The following is a 22,881-nucleotide window of genomic DNA, read 5'->3' as shown; positions in this document are numbered from 1 at the left end:
AATCATCGTATAAAGAGAAACGCTTTGCAGTATGAAGAGTGTTTTCTTGTCAGTGGACGCTTTGTTCTCAAGGTCTCCGTTTTGTTTCCTGTAACCATTCTGTAGTTCATAGACAAAGCGCTCCATCTCAGCAGAAAGTTCAGATGGCGCCCCTTTCTATACGATTTCAGCAGCGCGAACACGGTTAAGAAAAGACAAAAGGCGGACAGGACAGAGCGCTGAACTATCAACTTTATTTCAAGAATGCCCAAGGCCCCGCTCTTAAATACACACGCCACATGCCAGTTGCTTGTGCAGAGGGTGTTGTGTATAAGATTCCGTTGACCTGTGGCAAGGCCTACATATGCCATACGGGAAGATGCCTCAACGAAAGGTTAATGGAGCACAGCAACGATTTATCAGGTTCCTCACAACGAATCTACCCGCCCACTGTCAGGGATGTGATAGCAATAAGAAACGTGTTCCCCGTTTCAAAAGAACGTCTGTACTAAAAAAGCATAAAAACCAGTTGACGCGCGAAATTGTTGAAGCTGCCTACATCAGGAAGTCTAGGGATGGTTGTGTTAGCACTCCTTCAATCTCCCTGTCCAAAAAAGAAGTCGCCTTTCTCTTTGGTTTTATTTGAATTCACCCGTTTTTAGTAGCATCCTTTACATCGTGTCTGACGTTTTAGCCGTGTTAGTTGGTTGCGTTCATCCTTTGTTAACCTTTTTAGCAGTTTTTCGCCATTTCACTTAACAACCTCCGCTTCCTCGGCTTTGTCATCCCATCGTGTTGTAGCAATGTCATTCCTGCGTTTTTAGCTTTTTTTTTGCTTGTGTTTTCTTCAGACATTCATGCACCCTCAGCCCTGTTGTTCCATCCTTTTTACATGTCTTTCACTGGTTTTTAGTCTTTTCTTTGTTAGCACTCATGCTCGTTGTATCCTTGATAACCCGGGAAAAAGTGATAATATACTCGTTCGCGCTCTGATTGTGTTGTGCTTAGATAAGTTCCCCAGGTGGGCGTTTTCTGTGGCGTGTGTATTTAAGAGCGGTGCCTTGGGCATTCTTGAAATAAAGTTGATAGTTCAGCGCTCTGTCCTGTCCGCCTTCTGTCTTTTCCTAACCGTGATCGCGCTGCTGAAATCGTATGGATTCCCACCAACTAGCCCGCCAGTTTGTGTTATTAGCCCCTTTCTAGCGCTCGTATTTTTCTTTTAACTCATTACTTCGTCAATGGCACGTCTGTCTTAACTCGCTGATAGCCTCTACAATATGCCCACTAACCGGTTCGAGATAAAACCCTTTTTATAACTTTTTATCACTAAGGCATCTCGATCTGGACTGTGAATTTTGCCGCAAGGAGTGACTAACAGTGTCATTAATGCGTTATCATACTCTAGCGACGCCAGATCGCTCTGCGGTATGCCAGGTTTTTTGCAGGAGCGCAGGTCCATCATACAGGAACACAGGGTTTTCTTGTTGTTACCCAGAGCTCTTATTAAATTTTATGTACAGCACTACGCTTTCTTCAACAGCTATACTAAACCGCGCTCTTAAATGATGATTCAAGCAGAATTATTTTACTTCTTTATGTTCGAGCGTTGTTCATGCAACTAAATTGGAAATTTAGCTGCCGCCTTTTGAAGGGACACTGTGGATACCTATATAGGACTCTGTTGTTGTAATCAGTTCAGCGTTCACGTCGTGCTGGCGACTTTCAAGAACACTGACCTTTCTCCATGTTCATTTACTTTGCAATAAACTCCATGGTTCCTCCATAGAAAAGTTGAAAAGAAGTAGAACAGCTGGCAAGAAGTAGAAGGAGGGTGATTCCTCGAAGGCGCCAGCTTATGCATTCAACGCATGTGTGGGAGTTTGTGGATAACCGACATCTTCGCGGCACTTTCGGAGCGGAAAAAATTCCGCTGTTTAGCCAGTGGGGAACAATATGGGCCACACGGGCTTCTATTGTATAACTATTCTTTCTTTCGGTGCTATTGTCAGCCGCCTCGCCAACGGGCCTGACAACATGCAGCGATTTCAGAGGCAAGGCTTCGCTGATACTTCAGAAATGCTATACAAAAACAGCGTAAAACAGAGAGACAGTAGGATCTCTAGAATTATGAGGGTTATATTTGTGATATTATGAGGGTTATGAGGACTGGAAGGGGGCACAGTGGATAAACGAACACACGAAGGTTAATTGCATCCTAGACGAAATCAAGAGGTAGAATAGGGCTTAAGCGGGGCATGTAACGCGAAGGCAAGATAACCGCTGATCCTTAAAGGCAGCAGAGTGGATTCCAACAAAAGCCAAGCGTAGCAGGGGGCAGATGAAAGTTAGTTGGGCGGATGAGATTAACAACTTTGCGAGGATACGGTGGCGGCAGCTGAGAAAGGGCATGGTTAATTAAAGAGACATGAAAGAGGCCTTTGCCCTGCAGTGGGAGTTGTCAGGCCGATGATGATGATGATGTTGAGGGTTCAGAAAGAATTAGCTCACACTGGCTGCTATGCCTCGGGCGCGGTCAACGCCAGGTTAGCTCCCCGTATGGTTGACCGGCTTATTGTTCTCTTTCTCTCTTTTTCTTTCTCACAATTCCGCAGTTCTACCACATGTCCTACCTCTTCATGGAGATGACCATTCTGATCATGGACGTAAGTGTTCTGCAGACTGGGTTTTAAAACACGCCGCCTTCGGAAAACCTTCGTTTCGCGTTTCCTACCTAACCTAATGATAGGATAGATGCGAGCTCCTCTCTTGGCCTTCACGTGGGTGGAGCTTTCCAGAGGGTAAGCACGGGTGGGTGGTGGCTGGAGTTCCTCTAGAGGTGCTAAGCCACTATTTTTACGCATTTACCTGTATTACGCTACTTCCTTCGGTATCGCGTCGTCGTCAGTGTCCTGGTCCTGCCTTCGTTCTCTACACCCGGCGTAAGAGAAAGGACTGAACGGAAAGACACAGGCACCTATGCTCATGCCCATTATAAGGACTGAAGGAAACACGGACAGCGCCTATGAGCAAACCACAACAGTTTGCCTTCACACTATCAGCTACAGTAGAGAACTAGTGTGAAGCATGTTTCTGTGTAATTCAGCCAACGAAGAACATATTCGTGAACCAAGTTCAAAGGAATGCCTAGGTGTACCATAGAAAAATGCTAAATTCCCTGTTTGACTTTCTATGCGACCTGATAGTACAGAGCTACCAGCTCGGGGGAGCTGCGCCTCTGTACTGGTCTCCACCCTTTGACAAAAGCCAGGTTGGACCGTCCAATTTACGTCGGGTAGCCTAACCAAGACAGTCATGCAAGTTACACTTTCCCTCAGCCACGAAAGCACCATATCAAGAATGGACTACGGTGGCCATTTGTGTTTTATTAGTGCGAATTGAGTATCAGTAGCAGTCATGCCTGACTTCACCATTTATTTAATCATTTCGCGACACAACTAGCGCTGATTAGTTGTTGGGGATAGGGCGATGTAGCATGCACAGGAAAGGGTTAACCAGAGGGATATTGGAGAGGCCTTTGTCCTAAAGTGAATGCAGTTAGGCTGCTAATAATGAAGATTACTTCTCCTGTGCTGCAAATAAGTGATTCTAATTTTTGTCTTCTTGCTTTTTTTATCTCTTTTCTATTTTGAACAGGTCTACGCAACTTGGCGCATAGATCTCTTCATCGACAAAGTGCTCTCCCGGCAGCTGTTTTTTTAACGCACAAAATTTCTTCGCGCTTCTTCTTTGGGTGTCACTGTATTGAAGCGCGCACACGAAATCCCATCTGTCCACAGAGGTCGTTGGCACAAAGAAAGTAACATCTTAGACCATGAACTCATTCACAAGCACGAATCTCCCATCGCCGCGGATTCTGTGTGTGCTTGCCGCTCGAGCCCGAGAACCACAGAAACGGCCTTAACACATTGTGTTGATCGAACCCCAGTGCCTGTATGAAGCTCTTTTTTCACGATAGGCACCGCTTTTGTTTCGACAAAATTATTCTCAACAGAAGTGTGATTGGTTCTCTACGGCTCCTAGTCACGATGTCACGCTTAGTGAGGGCTGTAGGCAACTTCCTCTTCACGGCGTGAAATATAAACTAGCTTAGACTTTCAATATGTTTGGCGCCGCCTTGACGAGAACAGTTTCAAATATAGCACGCAATGCCTCGTAATGAGAGAGCGCTCCCTGGCTTCTGCATATGCCAGACATGTGCTCCTAGCTATGTTAAAATTTTGCGAGTACTTGGACGAATACGTGTGCGTATAACATCTCCCTAAACGCGGCAGGTAGTTCATTACGAAAATGAAACTTTGCCTTAATGATGACCTGCGCAAGCGTGGACGTAGCATGACTGTGCCGTCACAGTTCCAATTCTTAACCTGAAAGCGACAAATGCGGAGTGATTGCTGTTCGGTCATGTCAGCGCCGCGCCGATGAGGGGCACGTTAGAATCGAAAGCATGTTAGCGGGATAATCGTAAGGGTATTTTTTGCGTAATGCACGACACAACAGGATTTGATGTGGATGCGGTGTTTTGCTTCGCGTTGCTCATTTTTTGCTACTTCCCGCTTTTAAGCCCTGCTGTACCTAATCTTTTTGTCGTCTGTCTTCGTTTTTCTTAAAATAATGTTGGTGGCTTCTCTGTATACGCGCATAAATGTAGAGCTAAATAAAAGAGGTTGTATACAGTTTTTCATTGCATTTTGTATATGCTTATTATATTTTTGAGCCGAATAACCAGTGGGCTCTCAACATGCGCCTTCAAACACTTTGCCGCAGCAAGCAATTCCTGTATGGGTTTAGCTAACTTTATTCTGCCGCTTTTGTTATCTCAAGACTCTCAATTTAAATATCTGGCACTGATTGTCACCTTCAATAACTGTTGTTGACTTAATGACTGGTTTTTGTGCATTTGGCGTAGCGTACTATGCCATCGTGGATTAGCAGAAAAACTTGAACTAGGTGCGGTACTCATCAGTCATGATATAGCTGGCAACATAGAGGAATTCAGTAGTCTCAATAAGCTCTAAATTCACTTGCACGTTACCTTCATGCATTCTTCATGCAGTGAACTTCGTCAGCCCATTGTCAGACTATGCACTCCATCATTCCATTGGTTACATAAATACTCGCCATTGCATCCTTAGTACCCATTTCATGGCCGCATTTTATCTTCGTTTTTTTTTTCTTTTCCCTCTTCCACGCTGTTCTCCTTCTGTCTATCTCCCAAATTCCCCTCCCTACGCAGAGTAGCATGCCAGCGATATTGAAACGCCGGCTAAATTCTCTGTATTTCCTTAAAGAGTATCTCTCTCTCTCTTGACGATACGGTGGCTGCTATCGTAATTACGCTTAATAAGAGACATAAACTGAACGTGCTACAGGCCTACGCGCCTACATCTAGCTGTAATGACCAGGTCGTAGAAAGCTGCTATGCGGACGTGGAATCGGTAGTGAGCAAGGAAAAAACACTGCACTATACTGATGGGCGACTTCAATGCCAAGGTAGGGAAGAAGCAATAAAATTCCACTAAGGAAGGGTGTCAGGCAGGGAGACACGACCTCGTCAGTGCTATTCACCGCCTGTTTGCAGTAGCTATTCAGAGGCCTAGATCGGGAACAAGTCGAAAAAAGAGTTAATGATGTAGACCTTAGTAACATGTAACGTTCTGGTAACATTGCCTTGCTAAGTCACTCGGGAGATAAACAAGAAAGATGATCAATGAGTTACAGCTAGAGCAGTACTGTGGGTCTAAAAATTAACGTGCAGAAACCGAAGTAATGTTCAACAGTCTCGGAAGGAAACAGCAGTATACAATTGGTAACGAGGTGCTGCAAGTGGTAAGGGAATCCATCTACAGGACAGGTTTCTGACTGCTGGTCGGAATCACGAGACTGAAATAACTAGAATATTAATAATGGAGTGGAGCGCATACGCGCACACGGCAGGTTCTCTCGGATCATGAATGGCAGGCTAACCAGTATGACTCAAGAGAAGAGTATATAACAGCTGTATGTTACCCGTACTCACCTATGCGACAGAAACGAGGAGGCTAACGAAAAGGGCTCATCTTTAGTTAAGTACAGCGCAATGAGCTATAGAAAGGAGAATGGTGGGTGTAACGTTAGGAGATCGGAAGAAGCTAGAGTAGGTCAGGGATCAAACACCGGTTAATTAGACCCTGGTCAAAATCAAGAGGAAGACATGGGGTTTGAACAGGGCATCTAATGCGAATGTAAGATAACAGGTCGGATCCAAAGGAAGGTAAGCGTAGCACGGGATGGCAGCAAGTTAGGTCGGCGGATGAGTTTAAGAAGTTTCGGGGGGGGGGGGGGGGGGGGAGGATAGGATGGCCGCAGCTGGCACAGGGTAGGGTTAATTGGAGGGATATAGAAGAGGCCTTTGCCGTGCAGTTGGCGCAGTCAGACTGATGATGATGATCAGTAATCATCATTAAACACTTTACTATCTTTCCCAGAGCAAAGTGATGCGGAACCAATGCCACCTCAAATGGGACAATTCGGAACTTCTTAGCCACACAGATTATGCTTTATTGCCTTTGCAATAGTTAACTTACCATTAACCTATAATTATTAACTTTAGTCACTTTTTCTGTATTAAATTTACAGCCTCATTATTATCTGCCAGCTGCAAGCGACATCGTCACTGTCATTACCTTGCTTGAGAGAAGGAAGAAAATTGCCTGCCCAAACCATGATTCCTACCTCGAAGCGCCAACACCCTTCTCCAGCGCCGCATTTTCTTCCAGCCAGGGAGCGGCGAGTCTCATTCGCAGAGTCCTTAATTGAAGACAGCACGAATGAAACCAGCCAGAGTTCCTCGGATGCACCTCCTTGTCCGCCTAGGGCTGCCTCACAGCTGGCGCCGGTGTCGTATGGCGTCAGGTCTGCTTTACGGGGCATCAACCGCCCGCGTTACGGGCCAGTTATCTCACTCATGACTGCGCCTACGGGCGCGCTGATCCGCACACCCCTGTCACCGTCAACAGACTTGTTGACACAGCGACCAGGGATGCCCCCCCGCACTTACTGGACGAGGCCACCGCCGTGCTCCAATGTCTTCGAGCCGTTCCTAAACGCTCATTCCTCCTGTGAAGCTTCACCAGATGACCGCCGCAAGTCACCGATGTTGCGTGTCGCAGGAACCGGATTGTTGCTAGCAGCACTCGCTGCCGCGGCGATCGCCACAGCACTCATTTTGGACTTGGAAGCTCCCTCTGGAACATCGGCCATGCCTTTGCTGGCGGAGCCCGTCGACTCAGGCGAAGTGGAGATGGCTGTGCCGCTGCACCCACGGAGAGCTCCTGCCAGGGGCATACTGAGTGCCACTTTGCGTCCCGTCGTCACAGCCTCTCGCACAACGCACCAGAGAAGACCTGCACGTACCGCAGTGCAGTCCAGTAGACCTACTACACCAGATCATCGACCTCGGCAGGTCTCTAGGAACAATACGGTGAGCTACTCATCTCGCTTCTATACTTCAGCTTCATTTACTTCTCTCACCATTCGACTTTGTCCACTTGAACCTAAACGCGCTTGATCGCGACCATTAACACACATGTAATTTTTATAAAAGCAATTCATGGCCGCAAACGTGCCGCTTGCTTTGCTTCAATTACGTGGAATTCGTCCAAAAGAGCCCACGGGCAGAGCCGTAGTCTCCAATGTGTCATTGAGTGATTGTTCACGGTGGGTGAGAAAGGCACTTTGTCAGCCGAGTTTGTCGCCTAAAGAGGACTCCTCTATTTTTAAAATCAGCAGCCATGCGCGTACTTCCTTAGCTTGAGGAGGAGGTTCCGCGCTGATCACTAGCAGGAACCAAGACTGCCTTCTCGAATAGGTTTTCGCGAGCCGCAACTAGCCGCCAGACGTTTGCATATATAAATGTGAAACTTAAAATTTCGCATACGTTACACAATGAGGGAAAACAAAGGAATAAACGGGGTCAGCACTCTTGTCTTCTTTGTATACGGCCCAAAGGAATCGAGCTAAATCTTTTTTTGAGGGCCCAAGCCCACTAACCCAGGAACAAGAATTTCAAAATGACCTTACGGAAACTGCCTTTCTAGTCATCTTCAACTATCTTACACAACTGACAACGTTGAATTAGCTTTGCTGTCTCTCTCACTTGCGTACCAACGGAAATGCTGCTTCGCGCAATGTTTAGATCAAGTGCGAAATCCAGAGCACTTGAAGGTGAAGCAGTTTTACTTGCGAAATTTTCGCACGATGTCAGGCGTTGAGTTGACATGCGAAAGGAGTTATAATGATCTCGTCGTGCCAGCGATGAGAGTCTCGTATTTAGGAACGCTAAGTTTGCACAGTTCACGTACCCAACAATTCTGGAAAAAAGCATTTTGTACAGGAAAGATTTCAGGAACGCAATTTTCTCAGTTTTCACTATTTTCGCAATTTTCGCAAATTTACATATATTGTAAGATTTTGCTGTAACAATCCATATACCCGACTATCTCCCGTCCACAGGCTTGCATTTTTTGCTATTAACGTTTGTACAATCGTCGAAAAAGTTCCAGTTTAGTTTTTTATGGAAGACGACATTTCTTTGCGAGCCATGGAACAACTTTAAAAGAAACAGTTTGCTACACATCTGAAAAATACATCATTGCCTTCAATATTACCGTACCATTACCTCAGAATATTGATATATTAAAAATTCTTGACCATAAAGGTTGGAGATGAGTCTGATCAGGCTTCGTAGAGATATCTCTGCAAGTATCCTGACGAACGCTGCCGCCGGTGCTCTCTTTCATCGCCAGATGCCGCAGCAGTGCGACGGCCACTTCTACACCTACTGCCGTCGCAGCAGGAGCCAGGCCTTCTACAGTGCCTCGTCACACGCCTGTTTGTCTTCATCTGTCGACAGCGTCCGTGTGTGCAACCGCGGCGCCAACCGGTTTTCGAGCCTCGGCAGCTGCCTGTCCAGCTGCTTGCACACGGTCAAGGGGCGAGAGGATAACCGCTGCTACGAGAACACACTCTTTACCGATTGTTCTAGGTGAGCAAAAAAAATTTAGAAAAACAAACACGCTATAAGCAGACCTTAGATAAAGTCGTTTGCGTCTGCAAAAAAAAATATTTTCTAGATTCATATGTGCCAGATGGCCATATTTGGCACGAAGTAGGACCTGAATGTAGAAAAGAATACTACTCTATTTGTTTAACGACTGCCGCACATTTTACGAACTTTCACCTTCATATCCATTTCCGAAAATAACGTATCCCTTTCCAGAAACTGTGGCCAATGCCAGCTTAAGGAAAGTAATAACAGCACAAAAAACAGGGACAGCAGAGAAGACACAAATAACAGAACTGGCACTGATCGCAAAAAAACAGGGACTAGCGCTGATCTGAATTTTCATGGAGAGCAAATGCCAGTATCAAAAGCTTTGCCAGATCTAGTCATCTTGTCAGATTTCTTCAGCGCTTTGAACAGAATTCAGAATTCGCTTAGGCGAACTACAAAAAGATTTAGCCACTGAAATCTGCCCTTCAATGAAACCTTCGGCTAGTGTGCCCCTTAAGTCCACAAATGAGCCTTCGCAATTGAGGAACACTATTTATGTGCACCAGAATGTAATTTACAAACCCAAAAGTGATGTACGCACAATACTTCGGAGCTGTGGATAATTAGCGGCATTTGTCGACCTCTCCTTCCGTCTGCAGCCAGGACGTGGTACAGGAGTGGTGGTTCTTCGACGGATCGGCTTGCGAGGAATGGAGCTTCCCTCAAGGAAACTGCCCTTCTGAGGAGAACCGGGTGTTCCGCTCCCGGGAAGAGTGTGCCATGGCGTGTATGCATCTGGATAACAACAAAACTGCCTACGATCACCAGTGCGACGCCCCTGACACCGCCACGTGCAGTCCCGGGCAGATCAAGTACCCGTATTTTGCCGACATGTCGCTCGAAGGCAACGCCCGCTGCGTCATGGCTTCGCACCAGACACTCCTTGAACGGCGCTGTCTGATCGGCTCCAACCAGTTCGACTCGATCGCAAGTTGCGAACAGGTCTGCGCTCATTCGTGAGGGCACTACCAAACGCGTGCTCTCGTTATCAGCACGAAGGCCAAATTAAGAAATTTCTGTATTAAACGGTGCAACTGCAGAAGTTCCTCGTGGTAATTTACTGACTCATCGTTACTATTAGGGTGGAGAAAAAGGAAGCTGGAAGCGAGGGTGACCTAGGATTAAATAGCATGATTACTGCGCTGGCGTCACTGATGAGGTAAGCGTCTGATTAAAGTTTTAAAATACTCGTAGATAGTTTAACAAGCGCTCGCAGCGGCATCGCAGAAAACGCTACGGCGCAGTGGGCTTTTATGTTTATCTTGCTATCCTAATTGCACTTTGGCTTGCGATGAATTGATAGTTTGGAACTGCTGATTTGAAGTATTTGCGTCAGAACTACCCAGGGCTTATTCCACAGCCTTCAGCGTGCAATAAAAGAAACTATGGGGATGCTTATGCCACCTTAACAGCGTAACTGCGATAGCCTGTGGATCCTCACTGTTTCCGTTACTATCTATGTGTATGTAGAGTGAGTTCATTCGAGAATTGTGTTGCCACTCCTACAGTAGTCAGCCGCTCAACCGATCCTCTTCGAGGACTCAGTTGACCCACAGGATGAGAGCGGAGCGGTTATATTCGCAACCACTGTGCACACCACAAGCATTGCTCATTGCCATCGAATCTCTTTTGCACGCACACATTCTTCATAGAGTGGATGCGCCCACGTAGATTCCATCTTCATACGATTCTTCATGTCTTGATGCATGTCGAAGGATCGAATTTCGTCAATGACCTCCTTTCTGCGTCAATGTTTTCCCCAGTGCGCAGGTGCGCATGCGCTCCTGGTTTACCACTGATTGCGCAGAGATGGAACCTGAGAAAATTGCAACATCTGAAGCACAGCTCGAGAGACATATATTTTAAAGGGCTAGAAAAAGAAAGAAGAAGAAAAGTGCCTTACCCGCACCACCGGTTGGCACAACGAGCTTAACTCGAGAGACAGATAGTAGATGAGTCTGATAGAGGAGGACCGCGGGTAACTCGAGAGACAGTGATTTTAACACCCGTAATTTGAAGCTGCGGTGGTGGCGCAGTGGTTTAATACAGTGGCCAGCAAAGCTTCTCTGTTCGTGCCGCCGCAGGGTTGAATCCTGCTTGCGGCCTTTAAGTGTTTCATTTATTCTGTCCAGTATCATGTGTCGCTCGATCACGTCACGTGACCAGCACGCCTGCGAACTCGGCCGTGTCACGGGGTCTCATGACTTTACACGTGCCGGCGACCAGTCAGCGACCGGCCATATGATATGGCCCTGTCATGTCAACACTTTCCCGACCAATCAAGGAATTTCGTGACAGACGGCTCTGTTTTTTGCTGATCTGGACCATTATCCCATCGCAATAAGAAAAAATGCCAAAAGCCATTCACCGGCGGTGCGATAACCAGCCATCTCAAACACAGGGGCGAATGCAGCAATCCCAGTGGCATACAGCAAGCCTCGCACGTCAAGGGATGTTGAGCTCATGATGAGCAACTACACAGTTCGCTTTGGACGTTAAACCCCATAAACCAAACCAAACCAGTTCGTATCTGTGTGGCGCAATGGCAGGGTTCTGGCGTTGCGAGGTTTAGTTCTGTGGCTCAACTTACACGCAGCTTTTCGTTTGCTCAATTTTAACGATACATACTGGGCATTTTTTTATGTGAAGCATATTACAATAGGCAACCCAAGCCCTTCGTGACGGTTACACGCCGTGCACACCACGTGACACAATGACGTCACGGCAGATGATAGACGGGGCTCCAACTCGTGCCGTCGCTGCGGTTGCACGCCGTGCAGACCACGTGGTATGGTGACGTCACACCACGTGACACAATGACATCACGACAGATGAGAGACGGGGCTCCAACTCGTGCCGTCGCTGCGGTTGCACGCCGTGCAGACCACGTGGTATTGTGACGTCACACCACGTGACACAATGACGTCACGACAGATCGCCGTCACGCGCTGGGAGAGGGAGAACGATGCCATCGCACAGACGCCGGAATGTCCTCGAGCGGCATTCCCGCGCATTTCGAAAGCGCGTTCACACTCGGTGTAGGTGAAACGCTCGCTCCACCGGGCAGGCGGACGCGGCTTCCGTGGCAATCCAGGCGCTCACCCAACGCGCGTCTCGGGGTTAGTCGGCGTTCCGCTGTAGCCATGCCGTTGTCTTCTCCCACGACGAAGGCTTCTAGTGGTTGTATTAAAATGACCAAGTATTCAACCAAGGAAAGCCATGTATTACCAAGCCTAGCCATCAATATGCTTCGCATCTGACTAGGCTTAACCTTAGCTAAGCCTCAGTCATTTTTTAAACTCTTTACTAAAGCATTTATATTTTAACGCCTAGTTACGCACTTTTCAGGGTATGCGGTATTCTTTAGGTCACTATCTTGTAGTAAATTGGGTTTTGGTCGACGGCGCATTTTTATCTTCCCTAATGAGGAGCTTTACGTGGTGTGGATGGTGACGACGTCATTCATTCGAATTAGTCCGAAGCAGTGGTCCGGGTGGAGGTCTAGATATTTAGACCGCATCTTACTTCCTAGAGTTTGATTGAGCCAATGACATTACGTATAACACATTCTCTGTCACTATTCACTGCTCGTATTTATGCAGCATTCATGATTACGCGCTGTTATATTCAAGTCATCAAGATCTTAATTTCCGTTCTGTTTTCTCAATTCTGCTGCTGATATGCGTTGCATGTGAACAAATAACAACCGTCCTTTTGTTTCTTTGTTGATAACATCAATTTTCTGCTTGCAATAAGCAGTTATGTACACCCTATCTTTACTTTGGCTCGAAGATTGTAGATGCCGTTCCCTATTTTAGCACTGCATGCTAACTGTATGACGGAAAGGTTGGCTCGCTTGTTATTGCCAACTAACGCCGCTTCTTCGTTTATTCATACTTAAAGACCTCTTTCTAAAAAAGTGCACAAAAATAAGGAAACAGCTACAAGATTTAAACTGCTCATCACGAACGGATGTAGATGAAATGTTACTTAAGTGAAACAAAAAGAAATAGGAATCAAACAATAATTCCATGCTAAGCAATTTTCTTGGATTGCTAGTTTTGCAGCACATTTCGTTACCTGGAAAATGAAAGCTAGAAGTAATCCTGCAACCTCTTTAGAGTCGGGGGGCTTCGTAAACTGCAGAGCTTGTTACTTCTCTGTATACTGATATCATCTTACTTAATATGTTCATAGTGCCCACTTGTTCTTAAGAGTAACGCAGTAGATTCCAAGAGAAAGCAAGCGTAACAGAAGACGGCAAAAAGTTAGGTGGGCGGATGAGATTAAGTTTGCGGGGATGCGGTGGCCTCAGCTGGCAAATGACGGTTACTAGTAGAGATATGGGATAGGCATTTGCCCTGCTGTGGACGTAAACAGGCTGATGATGATGATCGGTCCCCGCTGACAAATTATACCTTAGGCAACAACCTCCTTTTTGCTGCAGATTGCGATTTAGAGATCATAAATGAAGAACTGCATTTTACAAGGAAATAGAAAAGCGCTTCTTGCCTCTTCTACCCTTCCGACGAGTCTTGTTCGCTCCAATGACGCCAGTGGATTGCGACACTCAGTTAATCTATCGGAGTTTTGTGCAGTTGTACACAGGTTGCCCGCGGCTGCTCCCCAGCCCCGATGGCGTCACTTCGAAAATGCTCAAGATTCTGTTCGAGGAGTCTCCTGACTCCTCATTACACCTGGCAAATTATTCCATCTAGCACGTTCGTATATCTTCCGGCTGGTAGCTTGCAAAGGTGATTGAAGTATTAATATATAATATTAGGCCCATTCCTGTAGCATAAAAGGTGGCAAAGTTAATAGAATGGTTTTTACTCATGCCTGTTTCAGTATTCGTGCACCGCAGCACTACTCTCAGCCTGGAGTAGCATGCTAGGCGCATAACCAGGCAGACCTCTCCTTTTGAAGTGAAAAGCTTCACTAGGCTCGTCAACACCGCGCTTCGGGTGAGCCACATTACAAATCTGCCACAGCTGCGCATGCGCGAAACCGAGTGACGTCACGCGGAGCGCATGTGGCCGCTGCTGCCGCAGCCGTCGTCGCCGCCGCGCGCTGACTCCGTCGTCTGACCTTTCGTCGCCACCGCGCGCTACTGTGCATGGGCGTCGCCGCTTCTCCGCCTCGCCACCGTTTTGCCCTTCGCCGTTGCCATGCGGTCGCCGCCACCGTCCCAAGAGGAGAAGGTTCTTTCGCAAGGCGTTGCGAGAACGCGTGAGCGGCGGCGGCGGCCATATAGAGGCGGCTATCCTCGCCACCGTCTGACCTTTCGCCGCAGCTGTGCGAGGTGCACATTTGAAAGGAGGGGTATTTAAGACACGCTTGCCCATAGAACAGGCGCAGACACTCGCCATGGGAGGAGAAGAAGAAGCAACAGTCGGCCGGCGCAGAAACACCGATCCAGAAGTGGCAGCTTGGGAGTTGGCTGAAAAGCAGCGAGAGCTTTTCACATCGAGATATCCAGGCTTAACCTTAGCCAAGCCACAACCAATTTTTTATTCATTAAAGTTTCTCTCTCTCTCTCTCAGTCCCTCCCAAATCTTTCTCCTTCCACGATGTTCCAGGTGGGATACATATGTCAACCTTGACAATCGAATTCTCCTTGCTTAACGTCTACAACGGTACGCTGCTTTCTTGACGCTAGACATATACAAAGCTTACGACAGGGTAGACAACCAACCTATTGCACAGGTTGCAGGCCATTTTCCAGTTCATTTAGTCGTGTCGAAAATGTTGCACATTCCTGGAGAGCACGTTGTTGGGCGAGTCGGTCGTACATACTTAAACAAGGGAACTGCGCTAAAAAAGACACGGACGAGACGGATGTGAATCGCGTTGTCAGCGTTCACAGACCAATTTCTGTTGCCAGCCATCCACATTTTTTGATGTCCACTGGCCTCGCTTTCATACCCAACCGATAATGTTAGTGCAAAGCCTGCTTGAAACTCTAAATGCGCAAATTTGTAACATCCTTTCAGCTTTAAGCAGTGGGCCTCAATTCAATTGTCTCCCTGACAATATCTTCTCTCAAAATGCGATACAAAATACCGCTCCGCATTGTAAATAGACTCTTAGAAAATAATTTGCGGACCTTTCCTACTACCATAACTGACATGTCAGAATGCGACGAAAAGGCGGACGTGGAAATATTCTGTCCGCTTCTGTTCTGTGTTCTTTTCTCTGCATCTTCACGATTTCACTTCTATTTTACAAGCAGTGTTTCTGGCAGTAGTCCTTCCTTTATGCAATCTAGACTCCTCACTTTCTCTAGTGGCAGTCATCACTGATTTTTTATCTTCATGTTCCTCCCTCTCCTCGCCTGTTGACTCTGCGATTTAAAACAGATTCTTATCCCTGCTTTCTTAGCATTAAATCCTTAAACATTTAATCTTAATACCCGGTCACACCATGCTAAAAATAAATTAGGTCGCACGTCCCGTTGCCGTATCGCCCCTCTACATTTCCATCAGCACCGGTCTCGTTTATCTCCTTCTCCTTTCTGCACATTTTTCCATGAACTCAAATATGTCGACAATTTCTGCCTCTATTGGCGCCCCTTCTCTTATTTCAGAAGAAGATCGCTGCAGGATCCCTTGTGGCATCTTGGCCTCAGTTCGAGCAGTCTGCTGTTGCTATCATTTGGTGCCACCGTACTTTGGTTCAGCCACAGATCTGCTTTTTCCGCCGTTGAAAATTTCTGCCTCGAATGCCATCGACTGCCTTGCTAAGTCTTATAATATTTTCTTTTCGGTTTCTGTTGTTTCATTTTCAAAGATTTAAATTGTCATTATTCATTAGTTTATAATTTTTTAATAATTTCCTTTCCAAGTCTACGCCCTGCTCTCAATAGAATCTACCCCTGTTGCACTCCCGCGTGCAGTTTCATGTGCTCTTATTCATATATTTCTTACTATTAATAAATTTTTAGACCCCGTAAATGTGCAGGTGAATAGCCGTTTATGCCTCCCTATTGGCCGACACACCAGTGAGGGTATGGTCCATCTTTGTTAGGCCAACAACGACCACAATGAATGCCGGCTAAACACGCGAGGTATTCAGCTGCGGCGATCACGTAGTGGCCTATTGCAGCGGCCAGCCAAGCTGCTCTGTTCGTGCCGCCACGGGTACGAAGCCAATTCGCGGGCATAGAGTGTTCTGCCATAAAGTGTTTTGCATAGTTATCCATAGAGCCTGCTGACAGGTTGCCACCGCAAAGGCTTCGGAAAAACGAACATCGGCGAAACCTTAGATTTGCGACTTTAGTGTTTTGCTAACTAAAAATGCAAATTCATTTCTAGCATGTGTCAACACGTACTTCCTCGTGCTTCCGTCTTGTTTAAGCCAGTCAAGATGCCTCAAATGACGAGGTTCGCTTCAGGGATAAGATGCTTTGGAGTCTTTCATATAACGCACAAGTGTGTTGACGGGATAGGCAGCCTAGTAAACATTAGCGCCTTGATGATGATGATGATGATGTCCTCAGGCTAAATGGCACATACCCAAGGCGGGGGATTGGCCAGGGTGCATAGCGGCTACGAATTATATTCTTCTTCTTCTTCTTCACCTCTTTATAATGGCACATACCCACGTGGGGGGATTGGCCAAGGTACAGTGGTATACATAAGGAAATTTTCATAGGATTACGACAAAATATTGTTTTCGACACTTCTGCCTCCTCGCCAGCCATGCTCGCGCGTAAAAGCAGTAAGCCACATCAACAGTGTCATTATCTCGACGGAAAGGAAGAAGTAACGTCGCCCAGGTGAGCCATGATCGCTTCTTCTAAGGACCGAAAAGCTACCTCTACGACGCCTTCCCCTCAACCGAGGGACCGGCGGGTGTCCTTCGCTGAGCCGGCCACCGAAGACACCACTGATGAAATAACCCCGCCTTGCTCGCCGGTAGTACCATACCCTGCGAGATATGTCCCGCAGCTTGCGCCGGCACCCTGTGGCGTCAGAAGTGCCTTCTGGGGTCCTAACCGCCCCCACTACGCGCCGATCATCGCGCCCATGGCTGCCTCTACGGCTGCACTCATGGGAACACCACTGCCACCACCAACGGGTTTGTTCACGCAACGGTTCATGATGCCCCCACGCCCGCACTGGATGAGCCCTCCCCCGTGGTCAACGACCTTCGAGCCCTTCCTGGATGCAGACGTCTCCCCAGAAGAGCCATCGGATGACCGTGCGAAGTCGGTGCTGCTACGCACTGTGGGCATTGGGGCGCTGCTTGTAGTGCTGCTCACCGTGTTGGTCGGCTTAGCGCTGACCATTGATTTGCAAACGCCGTACGTTCCGCCCGCAACTTCGGTGATGCCACTTCGGGTGGAGCACGTTCATTCGGGCGACGCTAAGGTCGCCTCACCGCTGAATGAACCGGCTGGAGGTAGACGTGCCGCTCTCCCGCACTATACTGCCAGCACGCGCAGGGTGGCGCTTCAAAAACGCCCTGTGCCAACCGCTCTACACCGCGACAAACCAGCAAGTCCGAAGCGCCGCCTACAGCGAATCACCGGAAATCGAACGGTGAGTCGCACAACGACCTCTTCACACATTTCTGTTTATTCTTTAAGCTCTGTTTCCTTATTTCTCAGTTTACCCCATATTTGCTGAATGACGCTTGTGACGCTTGCGAACGAGAATGTGAGCCGCTCCATAAACAGTGAGATAGATGATGGAGGTCGCTCAACGCATGGCTCGCATGCACATGCTCTCATGCAACAGTTTAGAAACATAGCATCGTCAGTGGGGCACATCCAAGGATGAGTCAAATATTGGCAGTTACCGCGGTCATTGGCAGTCATGCGTAACAGATGCAAGCAGTTAGCACATTCTTAAAAGGAACATGTTACAAACCTGCATTGATCCACCTGCGCATACTAGCCAGTTAAAATATTCGCATTCTGGCATCTCTCCTGTCTACCCGTAAGTACTTTAAGTGGGGCTTACAAATATAAAATGCGTTCCTCCTTGCTGCAAGCCCAAAGCTGGCCTGAACACAAGCTAGCGTCGCAAATTAATCTTTTCAGTGGCTGAGGCAAGCGTTCAATTAATTCAAAATGCACTGAAGTCTTGCATGGTTCCGTACAAGGACTCAGGCATAGAGTTGGAGTTGGCGAAAAATCTGATTACAACACACCTCTAAGCAAGCATCTTCCCTTGCCCAGAATCGTTAATGGAGATTCGATCCTTAATTGCACTAGGCTTTTCGGGAGAAGTTTAAAAAGTTTAAATGCGTGACCGTCGTCAACGTCTCTGGGTCCCGATTCGCGTCTCCTGACCACTGTCACCACTGACGTTGTCTTTCAGCGGCAGTTACCCCAGCAGTGTGGCAGCCACTTCTACACCTACTGTCATCGCCAGAAGGACGAGGCCTTCTACAGCTCCTCATCGCACGCCTGCTTGTCCACGGCTGCCGACAGCGTCCGCGTGTGCAACCGAGGCGCCAATCGGTTCTCGAGCCTTGGCAGCTGCCTGTCCAGCTGCGTGCGTGTGGCCAAGGGACGAGAGCGCGACCGTTGCCACGAGAACACACTCTTCACAGAGTGTTCCTGGTGAGGCACTGGAGTCACCAGTACGAAAGGAGAACATATATGTGAAAACACGAATAGCTACGTTGCATCCTTTATCGTGAAAAATAATCTTTCAGGCCTTTCGTTTTTCGACATGTGGGTTTGATTCCGCGACAGGTTTTTTTTAGGCAGGAATGTCTGGTCAAAATTGGCACGAAAGGTTGTCTAACGTGTTTATTAATGAAATGAACCCTCTAGGCTAATTTCGTTAGCGGGATAACCTGTCTCATTGCGTCCAATGCAGGGCAAGGACTTCTGGCACTCCTGTTCAATAAACCCTGTCTTCCGCCAGGTGCAGCCGTCCCATCCCCGCAGACTTAGTGATCTCAGCTACCAACCTGAATCTACGATTCTGTGGTGTTTATCTTCCCATGACATCTACTTCAATACCATTGGCGACAATTCGTTTATACTGCCCGCCCATGAATATTGCCTATGTGCATATCCACTTTTCGTAAATAAATAAAATTGGTAAATTGGTTTTCGAGGAAAGGAAATGGCGCAGTATCTGTCTCACATATCTCGGCAGACACCTGAATCTACGCCTCTGTAGTGTTTATCTTTCCACAAAATCTATTGCAATACCATTGGTGACAATTCGTTTGTACTGCCTGCCCATGACTATTGCCTATTTGCATATCCTCTGTACGTGCTATCAGCCTAAAATTAAGGGCGAACAGACCGAAATTCCGTCAGAAATTAAAATTTTAGGCGAAGGAGACAGAATATCAATGCCGCCGCGGTGGCTCAGTGGCTATGGTGCTCGGCTGCTGACCCAAAGGACGCGGGTTCGATCCCGGCCGCGGCGGCTGGAATTTCTTTGGAGGAGAAATTCTAGAGGCCCGTGTACTGTGCGATGTCAGTGCACGTTAAAGAACCCCAGGTGGTCGAAATTTCCGGAGCCCTCCACTACGGCGTCTCTCATAGCCTTAGTCGCTTTGGGACGTTAAAACCCCATAAACCAAACCAATGCTTTCAATTTTCGGTGCGCAGGCTCAAAGACCTCTGCATAGAGGTATTAAAGCACGGTCCCTGTATTTCTTTTTCAGGAGGTAATATTTTTTCTTTATATTCTTGCGTCCCGCTTACGATGTTATCTTTGATTTCTATAAGGTTTCGCGTTCCAAGAAGATTTGGGTTACGTGGTGCACTGTAGCGGAAGGCTCCGGATAATTTAGACCACCTGCAGTTTTTCTGAGATGCACTGATACCGCACAGTACACAGGCCTCGGGCGTTTCGCCTCTATCGAAATGCGATCAACGCGGCCAAGACCGAACCCGCGTCTTTTGGGTCAGCAGTCGAGCATCATAACCACTTGGCCACCGTGGCGGCTTGAAGTTTCATATGACCCAGGGTCGTGTTTAATTTCACACGGACAGTGCGCTCAGTAGAAAGTTTTATCGGTCAAAGTTCGCTATGTTCTCACAAAAAGCATGAAAAATACTGTGGCGAACGCACGGGCGTGGTAACGAAGAAAAACAGTGAGCAACTAGAGTAAAATGCGCTTAAATTTGCCACAGAATATTTTCAGCATCGGTAGTAGTTGCAGCAGAATCTTACTATAGTCGGATACAACTTAAGTCTGCAGTGAAGTTCCGCCCACATTCAGCCTCCGCGCACAGAATTACTCCATAACAAAAAAGTAGCCCGTTGCTTAAACGTTTCTTGTCACGTAAACAAGAAGCTTAGCACAAGAAAAAAAATTATGAACTCTAGAATTTTGATTCGTCGATTGTTTGATGAAGTCAAACATTAAAAAATTGGTTTCGTTTACAGTTTGCGATTGGCCAGCGGAGTAATACAAGACGCCGCGGACCGAGGCCCAGTGTTTACAACTGCTGTTCTTAAAGTTGTATCCTACTAAATCCGAAAAAACTTTACAGTTGAGGAGAATTGTGCCTATTTCATTACTGCTGTTTGCGTTCACAGGCTGGACGTGGTGGAGTCGTGGTGGTTTTTTGACGGATCGACTTGCACGAAGTGGAACTTCCCACTGGGCAACTGCCCGTCTCAAAGCAGACGGGTGTTTCGCTCCCGCCGAGAGTGCGACGCGGAGTGCCTTCGCCCGAAGCGAAACGACACTGCATACGTCCACCAGTGCGATGCCCCCGTCACCGCCACGTGCAGCCCGGAGCAGATCAAGTACCCATACTTCGCGGACATGCGGCTCGAAGGCAGCGCACGCTGCGTCATGACTTCGCAACGAGCGCTCCGTACACGGCGCTGTTTGATCGGATCAAACAAGTTTGACTCAATCGCAAGTTGCGAACGTGCTTGCGTTCATTTCTAATGGGATCTTCACAATGTCCTCCTAATATTTATATCCCATCGATGGTATTGAATAGTGGAATAAACGTCCTCCTATTTCAGACGTTCAGATTCATTAAACGTGCTCTTTTTTGCATTTTGGTGATTTCGAGAAACCTACGAAATATCACTGTGCAACCTTCAGAGTCTTCAGAGAGACTAATCACCGAAAGTAGAAAATGCCCCACAGGGGTGACAACGGTGTGGTTATAGGAACTGAAACCGCTTCATTTGTTAGTTTGGGGTGTTCTATCTTCTATTTGTTTTCCTGGGTGAAAGGGGTTTCTCTCCTTAGATATACTTTTTCACCTGCTCTAACTGTGGTAATGCACCTGTGACGCTGCCGTTAACATGAATTAAACACTGCGCAGAAAGTGGACCAGAATGAGGCAAAATGAATAAAACAGTGTCAGGTTGCGTGCTTTACATGCCATTAGTTATCTTCTTTCGTCCGTGCCTTCATCACGCAAATATGTACTTTCAAGAAACTACAGTTAACGTTAAGATATAGACCCCGTCAAGACTGATCAAGTAACGCTGTTCATCAGATTATTCTCTTTCTAGTTAAATTTGAATTTTTTCTAACAACTCTCTGGTCCTTTCTCTGGAGATATGCTTTCTGGCAGCTACCCTTTAGGACTTAGAAAATTTTCTGAGGCCACAGTGACCGCAGGAGACATTAATAAAATGAAGTCTTTCTTGCACCACCTAGTCTTTAATTAACACTATCCTGCACTAGATGCGGCGGCTCTGTCAGAGCAGATTTTAGCGCGATATCGTTAAGGGCCCCGTGGCTCAGAAAAGCCAATGCCGTCGTCGACGGCGGCGTTGCCCGTGAGCGAAAAATCCCCTCTTCGCTTGGCGCGCACGAAGCGGTATCTGACGGCGCCCAATGTTTAGTCCAGCTCACAAAGTTGGGGCTGGCTACGCTCTAAGAAAATAACAGCAGCAAACTTAGTGTCTCCCACGCAGCATCTTGAAAACTTGCTATTGAAGGGCATCGGTTAATCGGCGATAAGTTTGTATTAGACACAGTGCCGCGTCGGTCGGCAACACCGCCTTCTAATGACCAATATTGTCCAGTAAGGACCAGTATTCTTTGCCTTGAGCCTCCATGCAGCCTGGACACTTGCCCAGTGACGCTGAGGATGTCTCCACGCATCTGGTTTAGGTTTGGTTTGGTTTATGGGGTTTAACGTCCCAAAGCGACTAAGGCTATGAGAGACGCCGTAGTGGAGGGCTCCGGAAATTTCGACCACCTGGGGTTCTTTTACGTGCACTGACATCGCACAGTGCACGGACCTCTAGAATTTTATATCAGTACTTGAGAACAGATTGCACGGCTTTCCCTATCTCCACGCATCAAATTTTATATCAGTACTTGAGAACAGATTGCACGGCTTTCCCTATCTCTCTAGTTTCAAGGGGAAACGATTTCAAAGGAACGCTACATCGAAGATCCAACCAAATACAGTTGTTAGCATTCATTCTTGTGGGCAAGAGAGAACACCCTAACAATGGGTTTCATAGGACAAACCAAAGCGGCTGGTGGCTCGGTTCATGGGCCGGAGTTCCATTTTCGCGAATTCGCTGGGCTATACACTCTAATATAGTCCAACTAACTATCTTCCGCAGCTTCGTTCCGACTTCACGTATCTCGAGCAAGATATCAGCCCCCACTGTGCTGCGCCTCTGCGGTCACTTATGCGATTCCCCGCGTCTCGCGCCTCTCGCGTCTTTCCATCGTAACCCCTTTCATCATTTACCCTTAAAGGCGCATTCGACAACGTCAAACACGAAGTAATCCTGGACAACCTCAGTAACACCAACTGTGGCCACAAAACATTCAACTACATAAAACAATTTCTTGCAGACCGTCAAGCCTACATACGC

The 22,881-nt window shown here is 47.3% G+C and overlaps 2 protein-coding genes across 2 annotated transcripts; both read left to right on the top strand.

The window, feature by feature from the left end:
* The first annotated feature begins 8,783 nt into the window (after positions 1-8,783).
* Positions 8,784-10,051, top strand: LOC149333091 (uncharacterized). The gene is made up of 2 exons (XM_089557638.1): positions 8,784-9,022; positions 9,691-10,051. Exons 1-2 carry the CDS (start codon positions 8,784-8,786, stop codon positions 10,049-10,051), a joined length of 600 nt encoding a protein of 199 aa, XP_089413764.1.
* A 6,824-nt stretch (positions 10,052-16,875) lies between these two features.
* On the top strand, positions 16,876-20,971 carry LOC149333090 (uncharacterized). Its single transcript, XM_089557636.1, has 3 exons — positions 16,876-17,634; positions 18,418-18,662; positions 20,611-20,971. The coding sequence occupies exons 1-3, from the start codon at positions 16,876-16,878 to the stop codon at positions 20,969-20,971; spliced, it is 1,365 nt and encodes a 454-aa protein (XP_089413762.1).
* Positions 20,972-22,881: the final 1,910 nt, after the last annotated feature.

This window comes from Amblyomma mixtum, chromosome 8 (assembly GCF_055824585.1).
Source record: "Amblyomma mixtum isolate Tamu chromosome 8, ASM5582458v1, whole genome shotgun sequence".
NCBI lineage: Eukaryota > Metazoa > Arthropoda > Arachnida > Ixodida > Ixodidae > Amblyomma > Amblyomma mixtum.
Note: the sequence above shows the minus strand (reverse complement) of the source record. Positions and strands in the feature narration are given on the sequence as shown.

Bases quoted from the DNA above. Each gene is read 5' to 3' on its own strand.
- LOC149333091 (XM_089557638.1), top strand. From the start codon at position 8,784: ATGCCGCAGCAGTGCGACGGCCACTTCTACACCTACTGCCGTCGCAGC. The intron at 9,023-9,690 runs GTGAGCAAAAAA...TTCCGTCTGCAG, and splicing joins CTCTTTACCGATTGTTCTAG to CCAGGACGTGGTACAGGAGT.
- LOC149333090 (XM_089557636.1), top strand. From the start codon at position 16,876: ATGATCGCTTCTTCTAAGGACCGAAAAGCTACCTCTACGACGCCTTCC. The intron at 17,635-18,417 runs GTGAGTCGCACA...GTTGTCTTTCAG, and splicing joins GAATCACCGGAAATCGAACG to CGGCAGTTACCCCAGCAGTG. The intron at 18,663-20,610 runs GTGAGGCACTGG...TTGCGTTCACAG, and splicing joins CTCTTCACAGAGTGTTCCTG to GCTGGACGTGGTGGAGTCGT.